Source organism: Vulpes lagopus, chromosome 4 (assembly GCF_018345385.1).
Source record: "Vulpes lagopus strain Blue_001 chromosome 4, ASM1834538v1, whole genome shotgun sequence".
Lineage (NCBI taxonomy): Eukaryota > Metazoa > Chordata > Mammalia > Carnivora > Canidae > Vulpes > Vulpes lagopus.
Window position 1 is genome coordinate 99804238 of NC_054827.1, and position 21796 is coordinate 99826033.

At 46.3% G+C, this 21796-nt stretch overlaps 1 protein-coding gene across 2 annotated transcripts in view; it reads left to right on the top strand.

Annotated features, from left to right (window-relative positions):
- Nucleotides 1-21796, top strand: part of PCSK6 (proprotein convertase subtilisin/kexin type 6) — a 182542-nt gene that overhangs the window by 89205 nt on the left and 71541 nt on the right. For both annotated transcript variants that reach the window (XM_041752033.1, XM_041752034.1), the window contains exons 7-9: nucleotides 10173-10345; nucleotides 15500-15712; nucleotides 19359-19459. In XM_041752033.1, coding sequence (XP_041607967.1) covers nucleotides 10173-10345; nucleotides 15500-15712; nucleotides 19359-19459 — 487 coding nt within the window. The remainder of the gene's footprint in view (nucleotides 1-10172; nucleotides 10346-15499; nucleotides 15713-19358; nucleotides 19460-21796) is intronic.

Sequence of the window (21796 nt, forward strand, 5' to 3'; positions counted from 1 at the left end):
GGGGGAGGCATCCCAGCATCCTGTAAGGCAGGGGAGTGAAGCCCCTGCCTCTTTAACGTGAGGAGGTGCCTTGCTTTCAGCAGGCCTCCCACATGTGATGCTTAACAAGATACAGACGTCTTCCTGAGGCCAGATGAGTGTCACCTGGGACAGGTGTTTTTTGGGTACTTCACACCTGCTTCTAGCCGTGGAGAAGCACCACTGTCCTGGGAAGCAGATCCCAAGGCTACTGCGGGCAGGCAGGAAGGGAGCAGGGCAGCTGGAGGCTGCGAGGACACCCCACCTTGGGCCTGGCAGGTACTTAGAAACAGAACAGCTCCCCTTCTCAGGCCGCAAGAAGTACGTGCATCTTTTCAGCATGTGTTTACTCTGGTTCTGGGAAGGAAAACTGAAAAAGAGCAATAGCCAAATTTCCGTTGGCCTTTTTTTTTAAGAAGGTTTTTTTTTTTTTTTAAATTTTTATTTATGATAGTCACACACAGAGAGAAGCAGAGACACAGGCAGAGGGAGAAGCAGGCTCCATGCACCGGGAGCCCGACGTGGGACTCGATCCCGGGTCTCCAGGATCGCGCCCTGGGCCAAAGGCAGGCGCCAAATCGCTGCGCCACCCAGAGATCCCTCTGTTGGCCTTTTTATTCCATATTTTGATTGGGGAGCTGAATCATGTTTTTTCCTTTCATAAACACAAAAATGTTAAGTACATAACAGCTAAATTAGTCCGGGCTCATAAATTAGTTAATTATGTTAATTCCGAGTCACAGAATTCTCAGTCTCATTAGCGTTTCCATTAAGCAGTTTAGGCTTGTGAGCATTTGAAGAGGACAGTTTAAGCTACAGATTAATCTTCAAGGGCTCCAAGTATATTTTCGACTGCAGTAGGATTTGAGACACATTGGGAGGTGCATGGGATTTAGTTAATGTGGGCAGCTACTGTATAGGAGCTGGGACTCCCCACCTCCCTGGTTCTCACCTCCACATTGTCATCAGAGTCTCCTGCCTGCTGGATCTGAGCATCCTAGGCTAAGCAGTAGCTGGGGGAAGGAGGAAATGGACAAGAACAGCCATAGCTGCCTCACCCCTATGTCTCCCTGGCAGCTGTGGCCTCCCAAACCACCCTCCTGCAGTCACCCCCACAGGACAGATGAGACTGGCTCTTGGATGTCTTGGGGCACACAATCTGGGCTCTGGAGACTGCCCTCACAGACACTGGATGAGATGTTAGCTGCTTCCGGGTGTATGTGAGAAAGATGGAGAGATGCGCTTTCAAGTCTTAAGTAACAGGCTGAGCCTCCTCCAGTGGCCTTTGTTTGTGGCCAATTTGAATGTCTTATTTCTACCACCTTCAGAGGCCAGTTCAGGGCATGTGTTCCCTTACTCTATCACAAGGGAACATCCCATCAGGGTCCCTTGCTCCCCACATGCACAGAGTGTATTTATGGGTGCCCCATCTGGCTCAGAAGCATGCTGTCGTGTCCAGTAGTGCCCCAAGCCGCCAACTCTCCCTGAATATCTGGTGCCTTTAGGTGATCCACTGTTGTTCTCTGGCCCCTGTTCCTTGGTCAGGAGATCTAAGACAGCCAGTCTAGATTTCAAATCTCAAGACAGGGACTGAGGTCTTCTAGTTTTTAACCATTTTTTGAAAAACCAACAGAACCCAATTATGAAAGAGTGACCTGTTTTAAGCTATAGCTTTCATTATTGTTTTGGCCTGGGGAGGCCAACAGATCAGGAGACAATGGTCATCGAACAGAGTTTGTCACTCACAGTTCCCTAGAGAGTACTCCATGCCATGGAGGCCTGGAGGCCAAGCATCAGGGCTGGTGGGGAGGGGAGGGGGCAGGCAGAGGGAGCAAGAGAAGGCATGGGCTGAAGCCTTTGTAGTGGTTTCTTCTGGAAGAGTGGGCATGGCAGAGGAAGCAGAGTTGGGATTGGTTCATTTGAATAATTTCAGTGGGCTCTGGGGCTGAAGGGCTGTCCCTAGTTGTCTGGTACCTGGTCGTGGGGTGATTAGAGTAGTTGGAGGGTGATCCCAGAGCCCGAGAGCTCCATAAACGAGGCAGTTGCAAGTGTGGGCTCTGGATTGATTAGTCTGTCCATGAAAGGCATGCCTCTTGGGAGAGTGCTTTACTATTTTGAGGAACTGTCTAGCCCTGGGGTATGAAGGTGTCAGTCTGTCCAAAGTCAACAACAAGGCCCTAAGAGGTCAGAGCATCAGAATAACAAAATAAAAGACATGGTTGGGGGGCTTGGCTCAGTAGGGGAAGCATCTGCCTTTAGCTCAGGTCATGATCTCAGGGTCCTGGGATAGAACCTCGTGTCAGGCTCCCTGCTCAGTGCGAGTCTGCTTCTCCCTCTGCCTCTGTCTCTTGCCCTTCCCCCACTTGTGTGTGCTCTCTCTCTCTCTCAAAATAAATAAAATCTTAAAAAAAAAATGACATGGTTAAAGCAAGACCCTAGCTGACATGGGCTTCATTGTAGGACATGCCCATGAGTTTACTGGTGGTATAGCACTGGCTACAGCTGCATTTCTTTCTGCTCTGGAAGGAGATAGTCTGGCTCTATCAGGAGATCAAGAACAGAGCGGGAGACCAAGAGAGACTTGGCTTGCTTTTCAATCAGTGGTCTCTAAGCATTTCACATAACAATGGTGAACATAGATGTGCCTTGACAACCCAGCAGACCACAGCTCCCTGGGGTTTGTAGAACAAGGCTGTCACGTGTGAGCATATTCAGAGATTGGAGAGCCTGTTACAGTCTTAGGCAATAAGTAGAGTTGACCGAAACCTTTTAGGTTTGTAACATTTCTAAACAACTGTTGAAACCTCACTTGGCCCAGAATGGCTGCTGCTAGAACAGAATGTACTGTAATATTGGGGGGGGGGGGGGGGGGGGGGGACGGAAAAAAACAACAGAAAAACCCCCAAAACCAATTCTCTGTGGATTTATTAAAATAAACTCAGGATTAATGAGCAAAATTTGTTGGGGAGGCCTATTTATCACACTCAGAAAGCTACAATCTAATTTTACTTGTTGCTGTTCATTGCTCTTGCATCGCCATTCATTTGCTAAAGGCAAAATCCATTACTTTTCAATAAACAAAAGTGGGCTCAGCATGTCCTGCTCCCCTGCCTTCCTCCAGAGATAACAACCTGGGCTGATAACTGACTACTTATGTTGTGTGTGTGTGTGTGTGTGTGTGTGTGTGTGTGTGTGTTCTTCTTGTTCCTCTCTCTCTCTTTTTTTTTTTTAGTTCATCAACAGAAATTTATTTTCTCTCAATTCTGGAGGCTAGAAGTGCAAGACCAAAGTGTTGGCAGGTTTGGTTTCTTGGGAGGCTTCTCTCCTTGGCTTGCAGATGGTTGCTTCTTGCTGGGTCTTCCCATGCTCGTCACTTGGTCGGTCTAGGTGTTGTCTGTGTCCAAATGTCCTCTTCTTTTTCTTTTTTTCCACTTGGCTGACTATTTTATTTTTTAATAAATTAATTTTTTATTGGTGTTCAATTTACCAACATATAGAATAACACCCAGTTCTCATCCCATCAAGTGTCCCCCTCAGTGCCCGTCACCCATTCACCCCCACCCCCCGCCCTCCTCCCCTTCTACCACCCCTAGTTCGTTTCCCAGAGTTAGGAGTCTTTATGTTCTGTCTCCCTTTCTGATATTTCCCACACATTTCTTCTCCCTTCCCTTATATTCCCTTTCACTATTATTTATATTCCCCAAATGAATGAGAACATACACTGTTTGTCCTTCTCCGATTGACTTATTTCACTCAGCATAATACCCTCCAGTTCCATCCACGCTGAAGCAAATGGTGGGTATTTGTCGTTTCTAATGGCTGAGTAATATTCCATTGTATACATAGACCACATCTTCTTTATCCATTCATCTTTCGATGCAAATGTCCTCTTCTTTTTTTTTTTTTTAAGATTTTATTTATTTATTCATGATAGTCACACACACAGAGAGAGAGAGAGAGAGAGAGAGGCAGAGACACAAGCAGAGGGAGAAGCAGGCTCCATGCAGGGAGCCCGACGTGGGATTCGATCCTAGGTCTCCAGGATCGCGCCCTGGGCCAAAGGCAGGCGCTAAACCGCTGCGCCACCCAGGGATCCCCCAAATGTCCTCTTCTTATAAGGATATCAGTCACATTGGATTAGGGCCCACCCAGATGGCCTCATTTTAGCATAAATACCTCCTTAAAGAATTTATCTCTGAATCTAGGCACGCTGACCTTGCCATGCCTTTTAACATTGAGCTTCCTTGGAAAGTTCAGGGGAAAGGCTGTGTCTTGCGCTACTTTACAGGGTCAACTGCATGTCGATAGGCTGTAATTTCAAAACTTGCACTATAAATTAGTAGCAGGGGGAGAAGGGGAGGAAGGACAGGTCACTCTGGAAAAAAAAAAGTACGGCTGGTTATTTACACTTGACCAAGAGACTTGTAAAATCATTCATTTCAGCAAGTTCTCCAGGGCATGTAAAATATTACTGGGTCCAGGCGGTTTTATAGGAAAGCATATGTTGTTTAAAGTGAGGCAAGCCTGTATGGTTTGCTCTCGGATGTAGCTTCTGTGCCTTCCAGGGCTGTCTGCCTGGGTTGGGGATTGAGCCCTGAGAACATTCTGATCCCAACTCATGGGATCCTGTAGCTCCTGGAAAACACCATCTTCCTTTTCCTTAGTGCTCCTCCCATAGCCTGGTCCTCAGGGCGGACCAGTGGAGCACATTTGTCCAGCTACTGTGAGCTCTGAACCCAGCTTGCCTGCAGTGCACCACCACCCGGAGCTAATTTGCCATACAAACAACTTGCCCCAATTTTTTTTTTTTGGTACCTGACAGTTTATGGTAAATGAGTCTTTCTTTTTTCATGAGAGAAATGATTACTGTTTTTCTTCAATTTGGCATTTCCAGAAAACCATTCACATTTAAAGCTAATATTGGAACAGCAGGTTTCCATTGAAAATATTTACCTTTTCTTTGTTGGCAAATTGTCAGTGTTGGGAAAAATAGATGCTTCGTTGAAATCTAAAGACATTATGCTTTCTTCCTCACACATCAGTCACTCTTCTTCCAAGATGAAAAGCAGCGTGAGAGGTGTTGAGAAATTATTCTGGTCATCTTTTTTTACTGTATTTTTTATGTCTTCTGGCCTCTTGTTCTTCTTGTTCAAAAGTAGTAGCTGAGCACTGAGTAAATGCATAGAATTGTTGAATCATTATATTGTATGCCTGAAGTGAATATAATACTGTACATTCATTATACTGAAATTTTTTTAAAAGTAGGTGTTCCGACACCTATAACTTGTATGGAGAGGTCTAGAACAGCAGGTTACATTTTGGCACTAGAACATCAGAATTGATTTTGGCTGCCTGTGTGGCTGGCAGGGTCTTCTCCTGCCCTGGCAAGCACCCAGTGGAATATAAGGGCATATAGAACAAGGCCACCGTTTCTCAAACAGCACTAGGTGCTGTGGCCTCAACATATATTTAATCCTCTCAACTACTCTGCCAGGTAATCATTGTGGAAAACAAGGGCTCAGAGAGTTTGAGCTCTTGGCCCAAGGTTAGGCAGAGCTGAGATCCCACCCCAGGACTCTCTGATCCCTGGCCCCTCCCTGCTGCTGTGAGTTGCTCTTTATCTTGCCCGAGGCCACACCTTTGCCACACCACAAGGCCAGTGTCCTGTACGGCTTATGGCCCCTCTCTTTGGGCTGGTGGCTGAGTCAGCCACACCTGGGCCTAGTGTTTCTGACATAGGAGGCCCTGGGCTCACAGAGCAGTGACTGAAGAAAGATAATATTTCAGGGGCATCTGGATGGCTCAGTGGTTAAGCATCTGCCTTTGGCTCAGGTCATGATCCTGGGGTCCTGGGATTGAGTCTTACATCAGGATCCCCACAGGGAGCCTGCTTCTCCCTCTGCCTATGTCTCTGCCTCTCTCTGTGTCTCTCATGAATAAATGAATAAAATCTAAAACAAAAACAAAAACAAAAACAAAAAACATTTCAGATCACCCTGATTCCTCATGTCCACCCAGAAATCAGAAAAGAGGAGATATAGCCTGAGATAATATGACCATGGCTCTGCCTCACCTCTAAGAGGGAGAAAGGAACCCCATAAGAGATGCCAATGAACTTGGATAAGTTTAACCCCTATCATAATTCCCTTGATCTTCAAAGGGAAGTTCTTCTTACTACATTGAAATTAAGTATCCCTGTCTGTCAAAAGGAGCATAATCAGTGAGAAGAAAAGGCCGTATCAACTGGAAGAAGATATTTATAATGTGTATAACCAACAAAGGATTGTTTCCCAGTACAAGCAAGACTAAGCTATATATATTATTCAAGGAAGCATACAATTGTGTTAAAACACTAGTTTTTAAAATTTTTTATTCTTTTTTTTTTTAGTTTTATACCTTTATTTGACAATCAGCGATTAGTTCTCATCCACATTAACAGTCTGTAGATTTTTGAAAGTGGTGACAGGTACATAGGTAACCAGTGTGTAGAGCTTGTTTGGTGAATCTCCATCCTCGTTACGTTTTCTGGACAACCGCACACAGATACGGTATGGAACATTTCTTATTCCTTTGGCCCAGACAGCTTTGTTGAGCCTGGTGTCAATGCGCACATCTGGAATTCCCATCTCCTTCATGGCAAATTTCCGGATTTCTTTGAGTGCTCGAGGGGCACGCTTCTTGAAACCCACTCCATGGATATGTTTGTGAATGTTGATGGTGTATTCTCTGGTCACTACCTTCTTTGCGGGAGCCATTCTGCCGGGCCCTAGTTGGAAAGAAACACTAGTTTTTAAAAGGCAATGAAAAGAATAATCTAAAATTTGGAGGAGTTTCCTCTGTGAAGGGCAGGGTGTGGGTAGAGACCCCAATCAGTCAGGTTTATATTTGCATTGAATGGATGGAGGGTTCATGGGTGTCAGTTATTTTTTTAGACTTTATCACTAATACATATGTAACATATGATCCTTCATACATAACAATATAGTATATGTTTTTAAAATAAAGGTAAAAAGTAATTAACAACCCCGGAAATTGATGTCTTCACTCCCATTTTTTGCAGTTGGGAAAACTAGGAATTAGCAGGTTTACACTAACAACTAACATGCACATTGGGTGCTTATTGCCAGGCATTTTACCTTAATCATCTTTTTTAGTTTTTCTGGCACCTCTGTAGTTACAATAACTTTCATCACTGCGACCTACAGGAAACGGGGGCCTAGTGACATGAGGTAAATTCCCTGCATCACTAGTTGGTGGTCCCGGCAGGGCTGTCACCTGTGGCATGCCCCATCACCCTCGTGCCCCCTCCAAGGCACAGTGTGGGGGAGGGCTCTATTCCACAGGCCTCTCCTTGGCAGTGGTGAAGAGGCATCCACATCCATTTGCCATGTGGCACCATCTTTGTGCCTGCACAGTGGTGGCTTCCAGGGGCCATCCTAAGCCAGACAGCTGAGATACTGTCTGCATCCACTTGGGCTACCATAACAAAATTCCACAGACTGGGAGCTTAAACAACAGACAGTTATTTCTCATAGTTCCGGAAGCTAGAAAGTTCAAGATCAAGATGCCAACCCATTGTCTCCCCCTGTGACGGCAGTTCAAGATCAAGATGCCAACCCATTCTCTTCCCCTGTGACAGCCCACTTCATGGCTCGAAGATGGCTACCTTCTCGGTGTCCTGATGTGGTGGAGACAGAAGAAGCAAGCTCTCTGTTGACTCTTCTCATACTGGCACTCTGCCCATCATGGGAGCACCCCCCTCAGGACTTCATCTAAATCTAATTACCGCCTAAAAATCCTACCTTCATCATACTGGGGGTTGGGGCTTCAACATGTGAATTTGGGGAGACATATTCAGTCCACCGCAGGTAGTAAAGGGAGGAAGGGAAATAGATGAGGAGCTGGAAAATAGAACAGAGAGCATTAAAGCTAAAATTTATTTCTACTTATCATTGTCAAGGCCTTCGGGCCATAAAGAGATGGTTCTTCCAATGATTCCAGCACCACCCTCTGTCACCACCTGTGCCGCTTTGGCTGACACTCCCAAATGGCTCTCGACACTGTCATTGAACTGATGTCTCCCAGACCTTACTCTCACTGCTATAAATTTCTGTGATACCGATTTTGAGTACAATTTCCAGACTTTGGGAGCAAGAGTTTCTGGTTTGCTAGGGATGGCATGCCCTAGACTGTGACTGTCCGACTTGGCCTCCCAGGGACCCTGTACAGTGCCTCTGACCTTTTTTCTCTCAGCTCATAACAGGGACCATGAGGGTTAGGGCAGGCATTAAGGAGAACACTTCAGGGCAACTTGAACCTTTCAGAACCGGGCAGCATGAATTGATAGGGTGGAAGAATTTACTGCATTTAAATCATCTTCACGTGCTCTGTAGGTAGGAAGTTTCGACTCACCCCGACAAATCACAAAGTACTTTTATTTGTTCATCTACAATCCATGTGTTACTGACTGAGAGATTAGGCATCATTTGAAATTTATGTGTTCGGGATTTCTGCCCCTCCACTCTCCACCAAAAGTGACAGTGGAGCATCTCTACAATTACAGTTTAAAGGGTGGGACAGAAAGATTGAATTTATATAAAACATCTGTCCCTGAGCTCCTGGGGAGGGTGTCCCCTCAGAGAGTCTCCTTCCCGTGGTTCCTCCTGCCAGAGCCCTGTACCATCTCTTTTCATCCTGGGGAAAAGTCACTGTTGTGTCTTTTAAAATCATTTGTATTCAGAGTTTCTATTTTTGGCATACTGGCTATATGTGGATGCAGATTCTGGGATTCTGCACAAATAGATCCAGTCCAGGCTAGGGGAGCTAGGGGCCTCTCTGCTCAGGGAGGCAAAGCTCCACAAAACTGCATCCAGGGCTGGGGTGCAAAGGAGGGGAAGCTGCAACCATTTACAATCGTGTCTTAGAGGAGTCTTTAATGGTGCAGGGAAATGTTCTGTATGAAGTTCTGTGGTAAAAAAAGAACTTGGAGAGAAAATGCCTGCTGTGGCCAAAGAAAAGTACTGGAAGAAAATAACCAAAATATTATCACTAGTTATTTCTCTATTTTCCAAACTTTCTGCAAAGAGCATATGTGATGCTTATAATCAGAAAAAATTCCTCTTTTCTGTTATGTCTTAAATAGCTCAAGATTGAAAATTCATTGGCATGGCCACTGCACACATGGAGCTTGGCCTAGTGGAGGAGGGGCTCCTTGGGGGCCTCTGAGCAGGGTGACTGGGGATGGAGCAGTCACCTAGAGTGCTGATCCAGGGTCAATTGGTCTGGGGTTTTCTGAGTCTCCAAGAGGACTGATTTTATATATTTACTAGTGTCCAAGCAGGACATGCTGGTGGCTCTCATTATCTCTGCTTCCCAGTCATGGGCCAGCATCACTGAGACCACCTCTCTGGGTCAGGCCCAGGGACATCACACCTGCTGGATGCAGAGTTAATAGAGGCAAATGTTGGGTGTGGGGTAGGCGGGGACCCTTAGCCGAGGAGGTAGGCACTGGGAGAGGCTCATGGCTCCCTCCTTCTCCTTTTAGGGTGCTCTTGAAGTGGTACTCCCCAGCATCTAAAGACCCCCCCTGGGAAACACAGAACCTGAATGCACATTGAGATATAAGGTGGCTCCTCCTTGATGGGCTACAGTATGGCCTTCTGTCTTCCAGGTTAAAAACTCCTAGTTACAAATCAGAGATGATAATATTTTAAAAAGAGAGAGAGACATAAGAAACAGAAGAAAAAAAAAAAACTATTGACAGCAGGGAAAGTTGGAAATGACTCCAGAGTTCTATTATAAAAATAATCGTCGTAATAATGATATTATGTTCCATTTTTCAATGCCAGAGTGACATCGTGCTACCAAGGAAACTGTTTAAATCCTGTATTTTCCAAACAATTCTGTTTCCTTTGTTGATGTCATGTGTTGGGGATGCCACAACATGGCCCCAGATGTCATTTGAATTCTTTCACATCGGTTGGCACACGATGGGGAGAAAGGTTTTCCAGAATGACGCTGGCAGATTCCTGAGCTGTGTGGGGCTACCCGGCCGTGCCCCTGCACCCGGGGTCCCCTGCACCCCAGGGTCACAGTCTGTGCGGCCCTGAAAAGTACAGAGCAGGTGTGCACGGAGCCCCCTTGTGTGCTTTCAGGCATCCGCATGCTGGACGGCGACGTGACGGATGTGGTTGAGGCCAAGTCGCTGGGCATCAGACCCAACTACATCGACATTTACAGCGCGAGCTGGGGGCCAGACGACGACGGGAAGACGGTGGACGGGCCTGGCCGACTGGCTAAACAGGCCTTCGAGTATGGCATTAAAAAGGTGTGAGTCATCCGGGCTACGGTGGATCTCTCAGGGGTGGGGGAAATAGTAAAAAAAAATTTTAACAATAAAAAAAATTAGAGTGACACAGGCCAGAGTCCTAAAGTGGGACTAGGAAGGCCCTGCTGTGCCTCGACCAGTGTGATAGAGGAGTCATTTCGGGGCTCAGGGAAGTGGCTCTCTACCAAACTATTGGTAGAGAATATGGCTATTCCAGCAAGTGCTGGCTGGTCACCCACCAAGCCCAGGACTCTGTGCCTTGAAGCCTGACAGCCCCCAACTAAGGGGTGTGTGCAGGTGGGCAGTAGGGGTCTTAGTCTAACTACCTGGCCTGTTACCTGAACTGCGTAGGCAGAAGAAGTGTCCTGGGCCTTGAACCACCTGCCCAGAGAAACAACCAGCCATGGAGCTTCCTGTGTCCATCATGGACTGTGCACTAACCCAACATCCCACTCCTGCCACTGAACAGAAAGTCTTGGCCTTATTGACCTCACTGCCAGCACACAGCCTAACATGTTTAGGATTTCTTGGGTAGTGCCTCACCAAGGACTAAACAGAGCAAACATCCAAGCATGGGTTCTCCACTGACTGACTGAGGGGAAGCAGAGGAGGCTGGCAGGCTTCTCCTCTTCGGGCCAGGAGGCCTACCCACAGTCACTCTGTGATCATTAGTTCTGGATCCTTGGGAGTCAAAATTGCAGGGGAAGGGGAGAGAGGATCTGGAGATGACCCAGTTCTTATAAGCCAAGTGGTGAGGCAGATTTCTGGGTGAGGACAGCTTCTTGGAGCAGACAGACAGAGCTGCGGTCAGTGGCTGGGTAGCCCTGGGTGGCTCAACAAGCTCCAGCCCAGAGTTTAAGATATGGCCTGGTCATGCTGGTGGGGCTTTGGGCAGGAAGTCCAAGCATCCCTGGGCCATCATTCATATTTCCAACTTCTCTTAAGGGAGATGGGACAGTATGGTTGTAAAGGGGAGTGGTTCCAGTCCCTTTTATTATTTATGCTTTAAAACATTTTTTATGATGAGACAAGCACTGGGTGTTATATTCTATGTTGGCAAATTGAATTTAAAATATAAGAAAAATTTTTTAAAACATTTGTTAAAATACTTAAAATACTGAGGTCCTTATTTTATTATAACCTGTGTGCCGTGATTAAAAGGTGATTAATAAATATTTAATGAACAAATCAAATATTATCAGACGATTACATTAAAAGCAGCCTTTCTTTGTCTCCCCTGCCCATCCCCTAGTCCTGATCATTTTCTGTGACTTTTTTATGAGGTTTGAATCTTTATCTCTTAGAATGTCCCCAACCTGGCATTTGACCTCATGGTCATGCTTGGGATACTATATATCTTCTTTTGTCTTCCATGACTCTAAGAAAATGCAAAGGCTGCTTCCGTCAGATTGCTGAGCACCTGAGCTGTGCCAGGTGCTGGCTCAGGAATGCTGGCAGGGTCAAGTGTGACCAAGTCACCTGCTGCCTACAAGGGACTGCCAAGTAAAAATATCTTTCCAGTGCTCAGCTTCTGCTACCCACTAGATCACATGGATCTCACTCTTGATGACAAGTGGAACACCCTAAAAGTGAAGCTTAATTTAAACTGTAGATTAGAGATCACATTTTCTGTGTGGAAGATACTGCTTTGAACAGCATCAATCCTAAACCTGTGTCATGCTATAAAATGATATCGAAAGATTTGATGTCTTAGGACAGGACCCCGCATTTCCTGGAGAGGTCAGTGATGGTTTTCAAATGATTGTTAGGTATCTCAACTCCACTTAGTTTTGTGTAGACTGAATCTGTACAGGACTTTGGAAAGTCTGGAGCCTTAGTGAGGGGCTCTTTGCATTTCAGATTCCAAGTAGCATTGGCTTTATCAGGCTGTCAGGGTAGTGAGGAAGTTGCAGAGGGAACCATGTGGCTCCTCGTCATTCTTGTCACAGTTTCTTGAAATGCTGAGGTCATTTCATTTTTTCCCCAGTCATTCTGAAGTAAAATATGTCATATAGGGAGCCTTAAATCATAGCTGTCTGAAGTTGTCACTGAAAATCTCCTAGAAATGTGATGATCTCAAACCAATCCACATTCCCCCATCTGTTTTTCCTCCTCGATGCCCCATTTGTCAGCTACAATCTTTTTCTGTCAAGTCAAACTTCATCTCTGGTAGGTGATGTGGTTTGGTGGTAGGAGACTTCAGAGGCCATAATTTGGCATAGAAGTGAGTCTGACTCCTCACGTGGCTTGTCATCCCCCAGCGGAGAGGCAGCCTCGCTGAGGCTGGAAACGCTGGCCTTGTCCAGATGCCGGGCATTTGCAACCCCTCAGAAACCATGCTTTGGAGTTCACAGATGACCCCTCCACCTCCCGGGGAAGGCACTGAAATATGTTTTGATTGGGTTGAGGTTGTAACTTTCCTAAACAGAAACACAAGTTCATGGCCAGGGTTGAACTGTCCCCTATAGCTTCTGGCCCGTGGCTTCCAAGACCTGGGAAGTGAAAATATAAAATGCTCAGAGACAGCTAAAACATCTCTTCAGACCTCTGATTCAGGTGTTTCCTCCACCTCATCCTTATGTCCTCTTTAGGAAAATTTGCAGGAGGAAGAGAGATGTTCTGAGGCCTTGACACTTGTGAGAATGGATTGGTCAAGGAATAACTGTGCAGCGTGAGGTGGAAGATGCGGGCCTTTGGCATTTTCAGCCCTTTGGTTATTCAAAGTGGGGTCCAGAAGCAACCACATAGGCATCACCTGGGAGCTCAATAGAAATGCAGGATCTCTGCGCCCCCACCCCAGACCTGCCGAGTCTGAGCCTGCCATGTAGCAAGACTCCCAGTGACCTGCGTGCATGCTCAAGTAGAAGGAGTACTGTCTGGGGGCCCTACTTTGCAAAGTGACAGCCTTTCATTAATAATTTGGAGTGGAGTGGGAAGCATCTTACAGATGATTCTCATGGAATAAAGTAGGCTCTGATGGGTTAAATACCTTTCTCTTTTTTTAAAAAAAGATTTTATTTATTTATTTTGAGAGAGAGAGAAAGTGAGAGGGAAGAAGCATGAGCAAGTTGGGGAGAGGCAGAGGGAGAAGCAAGCTCCCCACTGAGCAGGGAGCCCAATGCAGGGCTCGATCCCAGAACTCTGAGATCATGACCTGAACTGAAGACAGACGCTTCACTGACTCAGCCACCTAGGCACCCTAATATCTTTCCATTTTGATTTTAATTTATTTGAACTAGCTTCTGATTAATCTTTCCATATAGGGAATTATATGCCCAGACACACCATACCCATTTCTATAGTACTTTGTGCTTTCCAGAAGGTTGACCTTTTTTGCTAAATATGAGTAACCTTTCTGTTGAGCTCTTGGCCATGTGGACAGATCCACCTGGGAGACATGGAAAGCAGAATGAGCAAGGCAGTTTTGAGCAGCAAGCCTAAGGGATCTTCCATGGGCTCTGTTGAGAGCCTCTGGTTAGAAACTGAAGGAAATGTCAGAGTCATGACAAATAGGCACAAAAAGGCCAGAATCTTTTTCTACTTGGTCTACAAAGTGGAGGAACATGAGGCTTTCAGAGCAGGTGGGTCTGCTCAGCCCAGGGTGGATTTGTGTTTTTTGTTTCTGTTTTTTTTTTTTAAGATTTTATTTATTCATGAGAGACACAGAAAGAGAGAGAGAGAGAGAGAGAGAGAGAGGCAGAGACACAGGCAGAGGGAGAAGCAGGCTCCATGCAGGGAGCCCGATGTGGGACTCGATCCCTGGTCTCCAGGATCAGGCCCTGGGCCAAAGGCAGGCGCTAAACTGCTGAGCTGCTCAGGGATTCCCCCAAGGTGGATTTGAACTCTGGGTGAGTGTGATGCATCCAGTCGACAGCAAAACTTGAGTTGAACTCTGTGGAGATCTCAGGATTTTGTTGCAAGTTTTCTTTAAATTGGCCAGTTGTTGAGCAGAAGTATCAGTTTCCTTCCACATGTTTGGGGAGGAGGGTGCTTGCAAGGACACCAAAGTTATCAGCCCTTGTGGGTCCAGTTTCACAGAGATGGGTGTTGGCACTGATCTGGGGCTGGGTGTGTACCACCAACAGGTCCAGCCACTCAGAATGGGTCAGTTCCATCTTGGATTAGTTCATCTTTAACTAGTGTTTGTGACTGGGACAGGCACTTGGTTGGGTCAGAAATCATTGATTCTATGAGTGTGGGATAAAACAGCTGCCAGAACCGAGCCACTATCTTTCAAAGATTCGCTTTCACTTATATGTTCTTATAAATGAAAACTTACACACAGGTGAGGCTGCTGGCCTTGGCTGGCATTGACCATCTGACTACTATTTTTTTTAATGTTTTATTTATTTATTTGAGAGAGAGAGAGAGAGAGAGTGCACAAGCAGGGGGAGGGGCTGAGAGAGAGGGAGAAGCAGGCTCCCTGCTGAGCAGGGACTCAATCCCAAGATGCCTGGATCATTACCTGAGCCCAAGGCAGACAACCTACTGAGCCACCTAGGTACCTCATCTGACTACTTTAATGACTACCCATGGCAGAGACTCTGGGGAGCTCTCACAGGGTGGCCACAAGAGGCCATAGCATTATGGACTATGACCCATTTTACCTGTTTATCCTTCACCCAGAATTTGCTGTCCCATCCCTTCTTTTCAAAATCTTACCTGTTCTCCAAGACTTGTGCTTCTTCTTCTGGGTTTTTTAGGAAAATTCGCCCTCTGCCCCACAGGACCAGCTCTTTCATTGCCCATAGGACCAGCCCTTTCAATCTTGAAAAAAATTAATGTTGTAAATTTGGCAGCAACTTTCATCTCAGTGATACTTGTGGCACTGCTTGCTCTTTGTGATGATAGGTCATTATGATGGAAATAACAGGCATGGCTCTGGGACAGAATATCTCTTTGAGGGCCCTTGCTTTTCCCATGAGGAACAGAGATGTCTTTCCGGGCCACCTTCTCAGTGCCATGCTGTGATTCAGCAGTGCTCCATTAATAAAAACGAGCCCACAGAACCATGTGGCATCCAAATAGTCTGAACACATCCTTCTCCAACCCTTTGGAAGGGACATTTGGAAGGAAGGACTTTCTGCTGGTGCGAGACCCAACCTGCAAGGTTCTGACTACCAGGCCTGACACCTTCTCCTTCTTCCTGTCTAGGGTCGGCAGGGCCTGGGCTCCATTTTCGTCTGGGCATCAGGGAATGGCGGGAGAGAGGGGGACCACTGCTCCTGTGACGGCTACACCAACAGCATCTACACCATCTCCGTGAGCAGCACCACGGAAAATGGCTACAAGCCGTGGTACCTGGAGGAGTGTGCATCCACCTTGGCCACCACCTATAGCAGCGGCGCGTTTTATGAGCGGAAAATCGTGAGTGCTCTTAACCAAGACAGAGCTTAGGATGCACGCCTTCCACCCCTTTGGGGGAAGTTTCTTTCCCTCTTTGCAAAAAGATGAGCCAGGTTGAGGCCAGTTTGAACCAGATCCCAGAGTACCAACCTCACCCATCAGTGAGCTGATTGTCCTAGAGGGAAACCCCAGTCCTTTGGCAACCATCCTCAGACCCTGCCTTTCTAATTTTTGCACTAAATACCAATTAAAACCCTCTCTGGCTTTAGGGATCTAAAAATAGCATTTAAGAATGGGGTGCATTCTCTGTGCCATGTCTCCTTTTAGCTCTCTAAATTTCTGTGGTCACACTGCTTGGGATCCAAGTGACCGGTTCAGTGTCAGTGTGCCAAATAGAGTTAAGAGAAAGTCTTGATTTTATACTGAAACATTTTGGAGATCCAAGTGTTCTTCTGGGCCATTCATTCTCCCCAACAAAAGGACTTTCCCTGGACACTTCAAACTGTGCCGTGGTTTCTGTCTGTTTCGCTCACTTCAGTGAACATCAAGTGTGATTTATCTTTTAAAAAGTGACTGTTTTCTTTTAGTAGATGGGTGGAATTGGTGCTTCCTCCTTCCCTGCAGGCTCTCCTACCTTAAGCAAAGTAAGAAGGGGGAGGATTTTTGAGCTGAAATTAATGCGGAATTCAAATGCACAGTCATTAAGTTGGTTTTTAGACGTTTAAAAAAATGAGACCGGGGAGCTGGCCAGACATGGTTTAATTTTCAGGCAAGCTCACTAGCATCTTTTTATTTCTCCTGCTGCCAAGCCACATCTCTAGAAATTATTTGCAAATTTATTTTTACATCTTTCTGTGGGAGCATATAAGCTCCCTGTTTTCCACTTTGCTCCGTACCAGTTGAAGGGTCGGCCACGGCTGCCGGGCCGCCAGCCTGGTAGCAGCCCGGGCTAGTTAACTAAGGTATTAATTTATTTTCCTTTTCTACTGAAGCATGCACCCCTGAGACAGGCAGCTGAGATTCTGAACGGTGTCCTGTTCATTTAGGCATCTAGCTCATTTGAACACAGACTTGCTGGAGTCTTGTTAAACAGGCCTGCTGGCTGGAGGTGTATGAGGTGGAGATTGTGTCATCGAACACTTTGTACTAGAGGCTTCATGCTGGGACAACTGTGTCTCCCATTCCTGGGAGCAGGGCTTGCAGCTTTATCTGCTTAATTAATCATACTGCGTGAGCAGGCATCTTAGGCATAAAATGCCTTAATTCTTTTCTTTTTTTTTCTTCTTTCTTTCTTTCTCTTCTCTGAGCAATACCATATGGGTCAGAAGGGTATAGTGGAGAGGAGGATAAAAGAGAAAAATCACTTAGTTGTACCTGCCGTGCTGGGCTTTGGGATTCTTTGAGTGTGGATAGTATTTTTGTCAAGTTTGTTGTTGTTGCTGATGTCATTTTCAGGTCAACCAGAGCCAAGATTTTGCTCCGAGTCCCTTCAGAGAACCCACAAGGGGATGGGTAACTGCTCTGGATGGTTGGCAGTTTGCAATCTCTTTGGTTCAGGCAGGTGTCAGCTGGAAATCCAGGATCTGTCCCACCCATGCTCTCCTTTCCTCTCTGTCCAGCAAATGCCAGTGTTCGCCTGGGGGAAGGGATTGCCCAATGCTGACACATGACTCAATAAAAGGAACAACACCTAGCAGAGCATCTCTCATTCATGCCTTGGCTCTTTCTTTCATTCACTAAACTTGAGCAGAGTTCCAAATGCATGACGTTGGGTCTCAGGAAGTGGGGGCTGCCCCGCCTTGGTTGAGCCATTCCCTCCCTTCAGATGGGCCCCTCTGCTTGCTTCCTCATAGCCTTTTCTTAGAGGCTGGCCTCCTAACCCAGACACCCTCAGTGTCCCTCCCTGGGCAGCACTTACTGAATGCCAGTATGTCTCAGGTACCAGCTGTGACTCTTACCAGAAGTCTTGTGAAGGACGTATCATGATGCCTGTTTGCAGATGAAGATCCCAGGGTCAGAAGATGCATCATTGTCCCAACTTCCCTGCCCTAAGCTGCCCCTCCTAATATCAGGGAGAGGAGGAGGCAGGTCTCTGCTAGGGTTTCTGTGGGATCTTCCCAGTATATGTGTGTGAGACAGGCTGGATCCTGTCTCACTGGGTGATCGTCAGCCCAACCGACCTGTGAGGATGGAAGATGCTCTGCTAGAAAGAGGATCTAGATTGTTATGACTGGGGAAATTCATTCTCCAGGGCTATGCAGCTCGGCTACTGGAATCTTGCATTTAGTGTGGGTCTTGCTTCCTATGCTCTTGTAACAAATTATCCTAAATTTAGCAGCTTAAAACAGCACAGAATTCTCATCTCACAGTTCAGGAAGCCAAGCAGTGCAGCAGCCTTGACTGAATCTGTATTCTGAGTCTCCAGAGGCTGAAATCCATGTGCCAGCTGGGCCAGGTTCTTTTCTAGAGGCTCTCGTGGAGAATTCGTTCTGTGCTCATTCAGGTTGTTGGCAGACTTTAGTTCCTCGTGGTTATAGGACTGAGCTCGGATTTCCTTGTGGGCTGTCTGCTAAGGGCTGTTTTCAGCATTTTCGGCTGCCCACATTCTTTGGCTTCCATTCCCCCATCTCTCCCTTCTAAGCTGGCAAAGATGGTTTGGGTCCCCCTTCTGCCTCAGCTCTTTGACACACTTTTCTGCCTCCTTCCATTTTCCAGGGCCCTACAATTACATCAGGCCCCCTGGATAATCCAGGATATTCCCACTGATTTAAGGTCTGCTGGTTAACTACCTTAATTCCACCTGCAGAGCGCACAGGAGTAGCTGAGGGCCAGAATCTCATCTGGCACACGTGAACCCACGTGTGGTGATTCCACAGTGCTGCTTCTCCACTTCAGTTCATGGGCAAGGTACAAATCAGTCTGTGCACTAGAGAGGTCCAGAATCAATATCCCCACCCAGCTGGGAGCCTATGCCCCAGAGGAAGGCCTGCAGAGCTTCCCCAGTGTGCAATCAGCTCTTCCCAAGGAGAGTGGCCAGCCTTGTCGTCTCCCACAGCAGGCCCTGTGAAGGTAGAGAACACTCCAGGTTTCTCTGCTGCTGCAGATGGAACTGGGTGCTTTGGGACACTGTCAACTATCTGAGGAGGATGTCCTGGTGGGGAGTGATCTGTAACTTTCTGTGACTGGTCTCTGATCTGGCAGAGATGGTCTCTGGGTCACTTGCGCAACCCCCCCCCCCGCCTACCGCCGTGTTTCCAGCTGCTCTGATGTCAAATGTGACTTGGGGGTTGTTAACATGGGCTATGGCAGGTGGTCTTGGCTTGGGGGCTCTGCCACAGAGGACCCCTCTTTGCTTCATTTTGCCTTATCTTTGTGTCTTAGCCCACACTCCGCAGCAGTGAGGTTATACGGCTTCCTGCTGCTCATCTTCTCTGCCTTGTCTCCCTGTTCCCACCCTGTGATTAGCTCACCCCTGCAGCAGTTCCGTGTTCTACGAATAAGAGCAAAGTGGATGAGCAGGGAGGAGCAGACACAAACCTTGATTGCAGAGATACATCTGTGTAGTATCTTTTCCGACTAGGGGCCACACCTGTCCAGGCATAGCATCTTGAGCAGCCTCTGACATCTTCTGAGAGCTAACTTCACCTCTTGCTGCCCTGTCACCCAGGTCACCACGGATCTGCGGCAGCGCTGCACAGACGGCCACACAGGGACCTCAGTTTCAGCCCCCATGGTGGCGGGCATCATCGCCTTGGCTTTAGAAGCAAAGTAAGTTCCCACTTCCCTCCCCCTCTTTTCTTTTGTTTTCTCTTTGCTTTTATTGCAGTAAAATACACATAACATCAAAGTTACCATTTTAACCATTTTTTAAATGGACATTTCATCAAGCACATTCACCTTGCGTAACTATCACCATCGTTCATCTACGGAACATTTTCATCATCCTAAACCCATTAAGCAGTATCTGCCTGCACTGGTCAGCTAGGATGTCATAACAAAATACCACAGACTGGGAGGTTTAGACAAAAGAAATAAATGATCTACCAGTTCTGGCAGATATAAGTCTAAGATCAAGGTGCCCAGCGGTGTTGGTTTCCTCTGAGGCCTCTCTCCTTGGCTTGTAGATGGCCACCTTCCCCTTGAGTCCTGACACGGTCTTCCATCCATGTGTGTGTCTAGATCCTTTTATAAGGACACCAGTCATAGTGGCTTAGGGCCCACTCTAAAGATCCCATTTTACCTTAATTACCTCTTTAAAGACCCTGTCTCCAAATAAAGTCACATTCTGAAGGACTAGGGGTGAGGGCTTCAATATATAAGTTTGGGAGGACACAGTTCAGCCTACAACACTCCCTGTGAACCCTTCTCCAGGCACTAGCAATCACCATTCCGCCTTTTGTCTCTAAGAGTTTGACTGTGCTAAACACCTCATGTAAGTGGAATCATACAGGATTTGTGTTTTATGACTGGCTCACGTAACAGTGTCCTCAAGGTTTATCCATGATGTAGAGTGGGTCAGGATTTCCTTCCTTTTTATGACCACCCTTAATGGATATGAAGAGATTCCTTTCCTTCTTTTTCCTTTTCCGTTTTTTTTTTTTTATGTTTTTAAAGATTTTATTTATTCATGAGAAACACAGAGAGAGAAGCATAGACACAGGCAGAAGGAGAAGCAGGCTCCATGCAGGGAGCCCGATGTGGGACTCAATCCAGGGACTCCAAGATCACGCCCTGGGCTGAAGACAGTGCTAAACCCCTGAGCCACCTGGGCTACCCCCTCTTTTTCTTTTTTAAAACTCACCATCTCCACAGATTGCTGAGTGGGCCAGAACCCCAAGCCTACCTCCCATTCTGTGTCACAGACCAAAATTCCACTTTGGGCTGCTACAGGTGCTCTTTATAAACTTTAGTTAATAAAACTGAGAATGCAGTGGTGACATTTTATCTGTCACAAGCCAAATAAAAACTCTAGAATTTTAGTGTCTGGATGATCAGAGAGAAGAGAGAGTTTACTACATATACAATCATGGTGTCAAAAACAAATTTAGATTGGACATCAAAACTAGCTCAGAACAACCCTGCCATTTGAGATAGTCAGTTGTTGTCAAGATTTTAAATGATTCAGAAAATCATATTTGGGTTAATTAAATCCTGACAGTTATGAATGTTTACATATTGGTTTGTCCAAGGCGAAGAGCATACAACTCAAATGCTATCAGTTTAACAAAGGAATAGCTAAATATTTTTTATTTTTAGGCCAAAATGTTAGCTTCTGTGTCCTGAGGCTCTTTAGGAAAAAAAAAAAAAAAACACGAAATAATTACTTACTTGTGTGGAAAGTGGCATTCACAAACTTAGCAATTCACTGTTTTATATTTCCTTCCATTCCATAATAGAAACACGCAAGGAATTTTGTTAGTCAAAACTAAATAGAAAATAAGCTTCATTTCATGCCAGCCTGTCCCATTAAACTTGGCCTATGGACACATGAAAACTCTGGTAGTCATCTTCCTCACCCTTTTAGCTCCTCCTCAGAAATTTCCAGGTAGCTTGTCAAGCAAACTTCATGCTAGTCAAGAAAACAGCTTCAGCTCAGAGCATTTAAACCTGCAGAACTGGTCAAGGAAGGGACAAGTTATAACAAGGGACCCTGCAGACCCGAGGTGAGGAGATTGGAGACCAGGATAGCTCAGATGTCCAGAGAGTAGGCCTGCTGCTTGCGTGCCTAGCATTGCCTTCAAATTCTGCTCACTTCTACTGTAGAAGGCATCAGGACCAAGCCAAATATTCCTGAGTGGAGAAGGTCTCAGGGGGTCAGGGAGGGCCTGTGGACAGCATGTAACAAAAATGAAGAAAAACCCTCATGGGTAAGAATGGTGCAAAGGTCATCCTGGTTTGTGGCCCTCTTGGGACTTCTCATCAGTCCCATCTTCATTGAAAAACATTTTCAATACCATGTCTTAGCTTTGTTGTTCATACAACTATATATATTTATTTATAGTATTTTGTTTATTTTTTATTTATTTGAGAGTGAGAGTACAAGTAGAGTACAGGGGAGTGGTAGAGGGAGAGGGAGAAGCAGACTCCCCCTTGGGCAAGAAGCCC